The sequence below is a fragment of the Hypomesus nipponensis genome, chromosome 2, assembly GCF_054491055.1.
Source record: "Hypomesus nipponensis isolate SF chromosome 2, ASM5449105v1, whole genome shotgun sequence".
Lineage (NCBI taxonomy): Eukaryota > Metazoa > Chordata > Actinopteri > Osmeriformes > Osmeridae > Hypomesus > Hypomesus nipponensis.
In genome coordinates this window covers 12,425,458-12,436,816 of record NC_140362.1, presented here as the reverse complement: position 1 = coordinate 12,436,816, position 11,359 = coordinate 12,425,458, and the positions used below count along the sequence as shown (strand labels likewise).

General features: G+C 44.4%; 2 protein-coding genes, 1 long non-coding RNA gene and 1 pseudogene across 3 annotated transcripts; 2 read left to right on the top strand and 2 right to left on the bottom strand.

Annotated features, from left to right (window-relative positions):
• The first annotated feature begins 180 nt into the window (after positions 1-180).
• dctn3 (dynactin 3 (p22)) lies at positions 181-2,450 on the top strand. The gene is made up of 7 exons (XM_084706499.1): positions 181-368; positions 601-685; positions 811-897; positions 1,073-1,156; positions 1,349-1,407; positions 1,589-1,648; positions 1,886-2,450. Exons 1-7 carry the CDS (start codon positions 267-269, stop codon positions 1,970-1,972), a joined length of 564 nt encoding a protein of 187 aa, XP_084562625.1. The 5' UTR covers positions 181-266; the 3' UTR covers positions 1,973-2,450.
• A 4,340-nt stretch (positions 2,451-6,790) lies between these two features.
• LOC146300840 (4-galactosyl-N-acetylglucosaminide 3-alpha-L-fucosyltransferase 9-like) lies at positions 6,791-8,327 on the top strand. The gene has a single exon (XM_084706497.1). It carries the CDS (start codon positions 7,053-7,055, stop codon positions 8,226-8,228), a length of 1,176 nt encoding a protein of 391 aa, XP_084562623.1. The 5' UTR covers positions 6,791-7,052; the 3' UTR covers positions 8,229-8,327.
• Positions 7,863-10,064, bottom strand: LOC146300839 (uncharacterized). The gene is made up of 3 exons (XR_014767067.1): positions 9,706-10,064; positions 9,085-9,316; positions 7,863-8,974 (listed from the first exon to the last, which is right to left on the bottom strand). It is a non-coding gene; the product is annotated as an uncharacterized LOC146300839 (long non-coding RNA).
• A 145-nt stretch (positions 10,065-10,209) lies between these two features.
• LOC146300838 (E3 ubiquitin/ISG15 ligase TRIM25-like) lies at positions 10,210-11,213 on the bottom strand (annotated as a pseudogene).
• Between the last annotated feature and the right edge of the window lie 146 nt (positions 11,214-11,359).

The following is an 11,359-nucleotide window of genomic DNA, read 5'->3' as shown; positions in this document are numbered from 1 at the left end:
TTAATGTGTACTGCAATGATCACAGGCCGTAATGTTGGCCTATGCGTCATTATAAAAATAATAATATAAAAAGTTGTTTTTTTTCTACGTAAACTTTGTACTTTCTGTACAAAGTTTGATGAATCTAAAGTTACATTTTACAGTCGTTTCGACATAACGGCGTAACGTAGACATTATGCGACGCTAGTTTTCTACGTCATTCCAAATCTTCGTTCAGTCTTGTTTTGGAGATAGTACTAGAAGCTAACAAGGTAACTGTATACAAAATGGACAAAACAATTGAAATTGATAACCTGGAGATGCGTCTACAAGCGATGGAAAATCGCATATACGGTGAAAGAAGAACTAGGGGAGGGAAACCCGTCAAGGTTGGTCCTAATACTCGATTGAAATTGTGTGAACGCCCTTTTACATCGTTAGCTAGTTGTTAGCAGCTAGCATCACATTGGAATTGCTTTCAAATCGTAGATGTCCTTTTATTGTGATGCGACATAATACTGTAAAAATAAGCACCAGTGGTTTAATGTAGCTGAAATGTGATTCAAATTATATATTCTTATTCGTACGCCAAGGTTGTGAATGTCTTGATGTATTCCCTAGTGCGCTGAATCCCTCACCAGAATTCAAGCTGCCTTAGGAAACACTGCAAACAAGAGAGAACGGGTTAAAATCCTGCACAAGAAAAGTAAGTCATCTGCGGTGTTTTAGTTTGGTGGTGTTAATGAACTGGACACTTGTTAATTTAAAGTACTTACTAGTAGTGTTGCTGTATTATATTATGTCGAAACCATGTTACTCTTCTCTATGCAGTTGAGGACCTGCTGAAATATCTTGACCCCCAGTTTACTGACCATATCACAGTTCCTGATGCGATGAAACTCGAATTTATACTGGCTGGTAAGAAGCAAGTAGACTAAAATGTGTGTCTGTTTATAAATATACATATATAGTGATGTGATTTGGCTCTCTAACAGGCTAACGTTTGTTGTGCATGTGTCAGTGAAGATACCGTATGTGTAGTAGACACATCTGTAGACAACTTTCTCACAAATCTCATTTTTTGTGCCTAAAGAGGAAGAGTTCCTGGTTTCCCAGGCTGCCCTTCTGGAGCAGGTCAGCAATCTCCAGCCTCTACTGGACAGCAACTACATCAGAGGTCAGTAGCACATACTTGCGTGTAACCATTTACCATAAAACATCATTGCGATCCTTTTTATTCTTCTTCAGCTAGTTTGATACACAGGTGTTCAAAACAATATTGTCTATTGTTGCGGATGGCAGACATAAGCCCAGTATTTATATGACCATTGAGCAGAATCTTTTTTTGGGGGGGCTGGCTTGTCCGCAGATGTACCAGAGCATGCCACCAAGTTGCAGCGTCTGTCTCAGATTCACATCAAAGAGCAGGTATGAAACAAGCACACACACACACACTCATTAAACACTGTTTTCAAAGCACATCACATGTCTGCTTAAATTTCTTGTTTTTCTGTTCTTGGATGAATTTGCATACACATTGAAACGAAGAATGACCATATTCTAAACTAAGAGTCTATGCAATACCTTCTTGACTTTCTCTTTTACAAAGGATCAAACTGAAGCCCAGTCATTGGAGGTCAAGAAACTGTTTGAGGAGTACAATAAAATGGTATGATTCTTTCTTTTGATTTAAAGCCTGATTATAAAAAAGTGATATGTTATAAATGTCAACTGTCAATACATAATAGTCACACATTGACTAAACTGTCATGACATATCCAACAAAGGTATGAGTATGTTGTTTTTTAACTGACTGGAGCGGCCTTCGAGTCACTGCTCTGGTTAACTTGTAGAGCGTAAATGCTAGTTTCACGCTGACCTTTATGAACTTTGACACCATTTGCAGATGTTCCTGTTGTCAAAGCAGTTCACCCAATGGGACGAGAGCCTGAGGAAAGTGGAGGACGCCAAAGGCATCCGGCAAGTGGAGTAATGACCATGATGGTTAAGAAGATGAAGGGGATGGCATGACGCTGTCATTTAGGTGTCCTACATCTCGCTTGTTTGGTAAAAGGTGATACCTAGCCTCAGATCTGAGATCAGAATACTCTGCACCTTATCCTAAGATTCACCTTTTGAGGTATGAGTAGCTAAATCAATTTGACATCTGTGGTGAGGGTCATCATGCTCTTGTTCATTGTGGTTTGTTTTACCCTATGAGACATCATATTTATTTACTGTTAAATGCACTTGGATCGTTTTTCTTTGCTTTGTGACTCTGACATTCCACCCCTGATATTCTTCTGCAAGCAGTCACAAGACTCTCTCCCCCCCCCATGTCATGAGGATTAGACTAATAACCAATCACACTAGCCTTACTCCTTCCCTCAAAGTTCTGGTTTAAAATGGTTTTTCTAAATGCATGTCTGCAAAATGTAAAATCACTGCAATAAAGAAATGACTTAATTGAACTGTTTTCCATTGTTTTGTTATAATAACTTTTTATTAGACAAAGAAGTGTTTAAGAAGTTAATATTCAATGTTGAATGTGTTGAGCATAATTATGTGAGCATCTCGCATACACATATATCTGCATTTATGGTTGGTGTACATGTTCAAAGCTTGGTTTCTTAGATGCCGATTTGTGAAGCATGTGTGACCAATTACCCGTGCAGAAGGACATCTACAATGCTAACATATTTCAATCACAATGGTGCATCTGTTTAATCTCCAACCAGATATGCTCTCCTCCCTCCCTATCAAATGTATTCAGGCTAAATCTGTCTGTCTTGTTGAGGCACGTGGATGTGGTCCATCATGGGATGGTCATGAAACAGAAAGTACCATCGAAGGTTGATAGGGTAGTTATCGAATGAGACGTCACCGCCACGGAGGGCGCCTCAAGGTTATCTAGAGTCACCAAAGCGTCCGGAGCCGGCGGAGACCCCGAGGGGCTGGCCCACCGTCCCCGCATGGGTTTTGGGTCTGATAAATGCACGCTTCCCCGCAAGGGTCAGCACTCATGGCATGTATTAGCTCTAGAATTGCCACAGTTATCCAAGTAAAGTTGGAGCGATCCAAGGAACCATAACTGATTTAATGAGCCATTCGCAGTTTCACTGTACCGGCCGTGTGTACTTAGACTTGCATGGCTTAAGCTTTGAGACAAGCATATGCTACTGGCAGGATCAACCAGGTAGCCTTTCTTCCAGGGCTCCGCGCGGAGCACCCAATGGGAGGCCCCCCGGGACCCCACGACATACCCTCTGGCCGGAAATTGTACTCCATCCTTTTCTGGTCGATAACCATGGCCTCAGATTTGGAGTTGCTGATTCCCATCCCAGCCGCTTCGCATCCGGTTGCAAACCGCTTCAGTGAGAGCTGGGGGTCACGGCCAGATAAAGCCATCAGGACCACATCATTCGCAAAAAATCCCCTTTTAAAAGAGGGGAACCACCACCCCGGTCTGCCAGTTCAGAGGCACTGTCCCCAATGTCCACGCGATGTTGCAGAGTCGTGTCAACCAAGACAGCCCGACAACATCCAGAGCCTTAAGGAACTCTGGGCAGACCTCATCCACCCCAGGGGCCCTGCCACCGCGGAGCTTTTCAACCACCTCGGCGACCTCAGCCCCAGAGATAGAAGGGCCCCCCCAATGTCCCCAGACTCTGCCTCCACGTTGGAAAGCATGTTGGTGGAATTAAGGAGGTCTTCAAAGTATTCCTTCCACCGATCCAGGACGTCCCCCATCGAGGTCAGCAGCGCACCATCCCTACCATATACAGCGTTGACAGTGCACTACTTCCCCCTCCTGAGTCGCCAGATGGTGGTCCAGAACCTTTTCGAAGACGTTCGGAAGTCATTCTCCATGGCCTCGCTGTACTCCTCCCACGCCCGAGTTTTTGCCTCCGTGACCACCAAAGCCGCTTTCCGCTTGGCCTGCCGGTACAGCTGCCTCTGGAGTCCTACCAGCCAATAAAGTCCGATAGGCCTCCCTCTTCAGCTTGACGGCATCCCTCTCCTCCGGAGTCCACCACCGGGCCTGAGGGTTACCACCACGACATGCACCGACCGCCTTGCGGCCGCAGCTCCGGTCAGCCACCTCAACAATGGCCCATTCGGACTCAATGTCCCTGCCCCCCCCCCCCCCCGAGACATGATCGAAGCTCCTTCTTACAGGGGATTGTGCCAGCCGTTCCCAGCAGACCCTCACATTACGTTTGGGCCTGACCCAACTTCCCTTACCATCGTAGCCAACTCACCAGCAGGTGGTGATCAGTTGACAGCTCCGCCCCTCTTCTCACCCGAGTGTCCAAAACATTCGGCCTCAGATCCAACGACACGACTAAAAAGTCTATCATCAAACTGAGATCTCGGGTGTCCTGGTGCCAAATGCACATATGGACACCCTTATGTTTGAACATGGTGTTTAAAATGGACAAGCTGTGTCTAGCACAGAAGTCCAACAACAAAACACCACTCGGGTTCAGATCGGGGGGGCCGTTCCTCCCAATCACGCCCAGAGACTCCAAAAAGGGTGGGTACTCTGCGCTGCCATTTGGTGCGTAAGCACAAACAACAGTGAGGACCCGTCCCCCCACCCTAAGGCGGAGGGAGGCTACCCTCTCGTCCACCGGGGTGAACCCCAATGTACGGGCGCCGAACAGAGGGGAAACAAGTATTCCCACCCCAGCTCGACGCCTCTCACCAAGGGCAACTCCAGAGCCTCCTCTCTCAAGGAGACTGGTTCCAGAGCCTATGCTGGCCGACTATATCTAGCCGGAATCTCTCTACCTCGCGCACCAGCTTAGGCTCCTTTCCCACCAGCGAGGTGACGTTCCACGTCCCTAGAGCTAGCTTCTGCATCCGAGGATCGGACTGCCAAGGCACCCGACCCCCATGACCCCTCCTGCGGATGGTGAGCCCACTGGAAGAGGGTCTCACGTTGTCTCTTCGGGCTGTGCCCAACTGGGCCCCATGGGAAAAGGCCCGGCCACCAGGCACTCGTCATCGAGCCCCACCCCCAGGCCTGGCTCCAGGGGGGGGCCCTGGTGACCCGCTTCTGGGCAGGGGCAACTGAGAACCATTGTTTGTATTTTTCATGTTAGGTTTTTGAGCCACGCTTTGTCTGGTCCTTCACCTGGAACCTGTTTGCCTTGGGTGACCCTAACAGGAGCATAAAGCCCCAAACAACATAGCTTCCAGGATCACAAGGACACGCAAACCCCTCCACCGCCGTAAGGTGGTCACTCAGGGAGGGGGCAACACTTTTGCACATTACATTTTTTTTTGTCAGATATTAACGAGTCAATTATATGGAGGACTAAATGTGCCAAAATTAAATACATAAATAAATAAATACTTAAATAAATACTTGCATAAATAAATACTTAAATAAATACTTGCATAAATAAATAGACATCTCTTAAGTGATGTTAACAATAACATTTATGTTATTGTTAACCTGTGGCTGTTACGGTGTGGTACAGAGTGGACCCAAACGCAGTACAGATACGATTTAGTTAATTTATTCGGTGTAGTCCTGAGTTGTGGTCTTGTTTGGTGAATCAGCCGGTCGGCAGGCAGACAGGGATTAGGTTCTCGGATGACGATCCTGGGCACAAAGAAAACTGGTTTACAGAAGGCAAGTGAATCAAGCAATGCTTGCGGGTCAAAAGCGCATACTACCACAGTAGCTGTGACAACGATCTGACGAGGAGTGGTTGGAAAGCCGGGTTGAAGTAGGCAGGATGATGAGGTAATGGGCAGCAGGTGTGTAGTCTTGGCAGGATAATCCAGGTGAGCCAGCAGGGGGTGTAAAAGGGACAGGAACCAGGCCGTGGCCGTAACAGTGGCCAGTTCAGTCTCGTTCATTGAAGCAAGAGCATTATCAGGTAGAGGGTCAGAGAAGTCTGTGTGTTTTGGTTGTGCCAGGCTGCCTGTTCTGATTATCATTACCCTCTTAAAAAAAAAAAAAAGAACATGTCATTCCAAACAAAGAAGTGGCCTCATTGTTTGTTTTGTGCACACCAGGAAGATACACCAGGCAATGACATGATTAAATGAATGGGAACTGGTGTCCTGTGGAAAAAATGGAACTCTACATTGTTCACCTGGCAGGTGATAACGTTGAATAAATACAGGCCACACCTCTCTGTTATTCAGGAGGAAGGGAGATTATTCCCATATTGTATGCTGATATCGCATTTCTGTGATACCCTCATTTTCAATTCTCTACCTCCTGGTAAGGTGAGTGTATGACTTGGTAGAGTTATTTTATTGGATACACTGTATATTTTAAGTAGGTCAGGAACTTCAGATGTTGGGATTTATGATTCATGTTTTTATGAATTCAGTAATGTAAATAATTAACGCCTTGAAAACTGTAACCAAGGTTCATGTTTTCTATGTCGACATCGACTTTTTATTCTGCATAATGGGTCAGACTTTGATAGGAGCGAAAGGAGTTAGACTTTTTTAATCGTTTATGTGTAATGAAAAACTACAAGGTATTGTTTTGTTGACGCAAAATGAACTTGATTTTTATGTCATGACGTACGTTGGGATGTGTTGTACTTACATTTACTATTGTAACGTTGTGTTGTGTCTCTGCCCAAGACTCAATAGAACAAAGTCCATAACTATAAACCTGACTTCTCCTAAGTATAGCATGTCAGAGAAATGTCTATGTGAGTCTAGATAAAGTAGAAAGCCTTTCATTTCAAACCATAGACTAACAATCAAAAATCAATGTTTGTACCACACAATTTTTTCGATGCTAGAATATATCTGTTGATAATCAAAAGTAGTATTATATCAGGCCACAATGAACTGTAGTGGTAAACAGTGTAGTTAATAATGTCGAGACATTAAACTACATTTGATCCAGGTGTTAAAACCCAAGGATACTGATCCTTAGGCCTACTTGATTACAGAATTGACTCCAAATACATAGCATCAGTCTTAATTTCTCCATATCACTCACCATCTGCAACAAATATTAACCCATATTGTGATGTATTGTTTAAAGTTATCTGATGTATTGTAATTACTGTATTTTCTGACACACAGTCATGATCAAGTCAACTTCCCAAGGGACAGTAATACGGCCTGCATTGATTTGCAGCTTTGTGGTGGTGTGCTCCTTAGTTGTATTTTTTACGTACTACAAACCCAACATCAACTCACTGTTGTGCACGGACAGAGAACCAAATGAGAAAGCTATCTGTGTCTGCCAAGATGGGCTGAATCGAGAGGGGAGTCAGACTGAGGTCCCAGACCAAACCACACCACAACCCCAGAAGACAGGCAAGCAGAACTCCCAAGTAATCCTCAGAGCTGACAATTCAGAACCGGACACTATTCTCCTGATCTGGATGTGGCCATTTGGACAATCTTTTGATCTTCATTCATGTGCTGATTTCAACGTTCAAGGTTGTCGCTTGACAGACAACAAGAGCCTTTATGATAATGCACATGGAGTCCTCTTTCATCACCGGGACATCCATAAAGATCTGGGCAACATGCCACAAAATCCACGTCCCTGGTTCCAGAAATGGGTGTGGTTCAATGCTGAATCACCTGCCAACTCAAACAAAATTCCCAAGTTGGATAATCTGTTTAATATGACTTCAAATTATCGAAGGGATTCTTCTGTACCTGTTCCGTATGGATCCTTAGTCGAGGTAACAGCTGTGGACAAACACTTTGAGCTGCAAAAAAAGAATACATTGGTGTGCTGGATTGTGAGCAACTGGCACCCATCATTCAGAAGAGTTCAGGTCTACAATGAGCTGATTAAGCATGTCAAAGTAGAGGCCTATGGACGACACTTTGGTACATACGTAAACAACAAAGACTATACAAAAATAATTTCTGGATGCAAATTTTATTTGTCCTTTGAAAATTCTGTCTTTAAAGACTACATCACTGAGAAGTTGTACAATGCCATGAGTTTGGGAGCTGTCCCAGTAGTTTTGGGCCCATCCAGGCAAAACTATGAGGAATTCATTCCAGCGGACTCTTTTCTTCATGTGGATGACTTCCCTAATCAAAAGGAACTGGCAGATCGGCTGAATTTCCTTGACAGGAATGATGAAGAGTACATGAAGTACCACAGCTGGAGAAAAAACTATAAAGTTAAGGGATGGTATTTTGGACTAGAACATGCATGTCGATCATGTGACTACATTAGACGGGAGAAAAGATACAAAGCTATTAACAATCTAAATCAATGGTATTGGGGCTGACCAGGCTGTTTGTAGTAATCAAAATGTTTAATGCATGTGGTGTATTGCCAAATATAAGCGCTTATTCAGCCCTTTTCGTGAAATCAGTGCTTGAAAAAGGGGGGAAATCTAAATGAACTTAAATCCTCACTTTATGCATTGCTTTAGACAAAATACAGCTGAAAGTGACAAGAAACTGAATCGTGCCATCAGAGGCTGTGTAAATCTATAATTTATTATGTTTTTTTTTAAATAAAATGTTTTGGTTTTTGGGTAAACCCTGTTACAGACATATGCATTCACATAGGATATATTTGTAATTAGAAATATGTGGTAGATTACATATATATGAAGATACAGCACTACGGTCCCTCTTTTCACAGACATCATTTTCACCTGTGGAATTTTTTTTTTTTCTTTATCATCATAATCATCATCATCTTGTGATGGAAATCATTCTGTTTGGGGCTACTGCTACAACAAGTTGAAAAAGGCATTAACTTATATTTACTTTGTATCATGTTAAATATAATAAAAACCAAGATGACGTAGGTTACAATCACAAGCTCATAGGCCTAAGGAAAATATGCCTTAAAAATAGACATAGTATGTTTTTATATTTCTTTTGAAGCTGCTGCCAAGTGTGCTTTGCGCCTGTTGGAAAGTACCTACGTGAGCATGCTATTTTATTCAATTACATTCCACCACTTTTTCACCTGTAATAATAAGTAACAATTTGGTGCAATGTTCAGTGTATGGACTGGCTACTGCATTCGAGAGAGAGAGAAATAGAGAGGTTAAGCAAAGATCCTAAATATATGAGAACACAGACAGTGAGTTGAGGTGCAGATCTTAGCTGCCAGGGTAGTCTAGTTACCTGGAGGAAGTGGATGTTGTCCTCTGTCTGTGACAGCTTCTCCAGGTCAGCGTCTCTCCTCCTCAGTTCAGCAATCTCCTGCTCCAGTCTCTCCACCAGACCTTCAGCCTGACTCACTGCTGCCCTCTGCTGGGCTCTGATCAGCTCCTTCACCTCAGAGCACCTTCTCTCAATGGAGCGGATCAGCTCAGTAAAGATCCTCTCACTGTCCTCCCCTGCTGCCTGGCCAGAACTCGGGAGAGAGGGGGGAGAGAGAAGGAGTGTAAGTCGGGGGGAGAGGGGGGAAGAGAGGGGAGAGAAGACAGAAGGAGAGGGGGGAGGGGAGGGGGAGAGAGGAGAGACAGAGGGGCGGAGGGGGAGAAGGACAGAGAAAGATAGAGTAATAGGAGGGAAAGACAGAGGGGGCAGAGGAAGAAAAGGGAGAGAAAGAGAGAAGAGAGAGAGGGGGGAGACAGGGAAGGAGAAGGAGAAAGGGAGAGAAAGAGGAGGAGAGTGACATGGGAGACAAATACATCAAGATATCCCTCAAGAGACACCAGTCTTCCTTAATGTAGTGTCCACCTGTCTTATCCAGGTATCTCCCATTAACACAGCTACAGTACTGGAGATCCTGATGCTGACCTTGAGAGACTCCACAGCATGTTGGAGCTCCTTCAGCTCCTTCTCTCTCTGCTGGACTCTCTATTGGACTTCCTGCTGACTCAGGACCAGCTTGTCCTGGAGAACAACACATATGACAACAACACATTAAGAGTTACAGTACAGGACTGTGATGAAGTGGACCTCTGTTAGAACACACTGAACACCAACGCTGAACACGACTGCTAAACATGTCCAGTGCAGTCATGTACTGTAGGGGTTAGGGTTACAGTGCAGTCATATAAAGGTTTTTCTGTTATGATGGTTTTTCACATCATATATCCAGGAATCAGAGACATTAAACTCATCCTTCATTTACTGACATGAGTCAGCACTTAATTGTTGACATTTTATAGTTCTCCATGTTGACCAAGCAGGAGTTCAGACTTTAGACTCATATAAGACAGTGAAAACCGTATGTTGGTAATACATTCAATAATCTAGGTTGGTAATGTATTTTTTAAATTGTATGGTATACGTTGATAATATTGTTGACATATTTTTAATTGTATTGTACATTCGTCCTGTTCATGTAACATTCATGTACATGTAACAATAAGTGATTTAATTATCCGTTGCATGTCTAATCTAAACTACACATATGAAAACATCCATATTTAAACACTTTCATATTGTAAGTTAAATAGTCAAAGTCAAGACCGAGACTAGAGTGTATCGATACTGTAACATTGAGTTGGACACTGTTTTGCAGATAAACTCTTTGTGGTTTAGGTAAACAAATCTAATTACAGACGATTTGGCCGACATCCCCCTGTCAGTCAGACACAGCTTCACCCATCTCCACAATCACTTTTTACGGGGAGTGAAGGGGTGTGGGGAGGAGTGGGGAGTATGCATGCCTTTCAAAGTTCCACGTAGAGTTAGTCTATTATTGGTGCCATTGAAGTTCAAAGTCCTCTTTGTCTGGGGCCAAGAAATTATTATTTCATCCATGGTACACATATAGCAGATACACTGCTGGTCTATCCGACAGAACACCTCCAGCAGCTTGTCATGACTGGAGCAGATCATCTCCTGCAGTCCAGATGTGGCTTCCACCAGCTTGTGATTCTTCATCTTAGGAATCTGGTAGTGGGGCTGGAGGTAAGTCTGGCAGTAGGACAACAAACACATCGGCCAGGACTTGAGGGCTCTCTGCTTCTTGGGCCCAGTGCAGAGGTCACACGTCCCCTCTCCTGGCCCAGCTGGACTCGTCAGCTCAGAGGGTGCGCCCCCGGCTCCTCCTTTCTCCTTCAGCTTCTCCACCACCTCAGCCAGCGTGGTGTTCCTCTTCAAAACAGGCCTGGGAGTGAATGTCTGTCTGCACTGGGGGCAGCTGTAGACTCCCTTCTGCTCATCCTGGTCCCAGTAGCCCTCGATACAGCTGCTACAGTAGCTGTGACCACAGGGGAGGGCGACAGGATCCTTTAAGACAGACAGATAGAACAGCAAAACTGGTCCTGGTCCGGCACAACTCCCTGCTGGGCCATGCGGGAGTGTTAGCGACGGTCGCTTTCTCTCAAACAAAAACACAAGTGGAGAGAGGGAGCGAGAGAAAGAGAGACCAGTATTTATTTGAGTGGAGGGCTGTCAAGTTTTATCAGAAGTTGAGAGCCCTGTAATATTGGTATGGTGT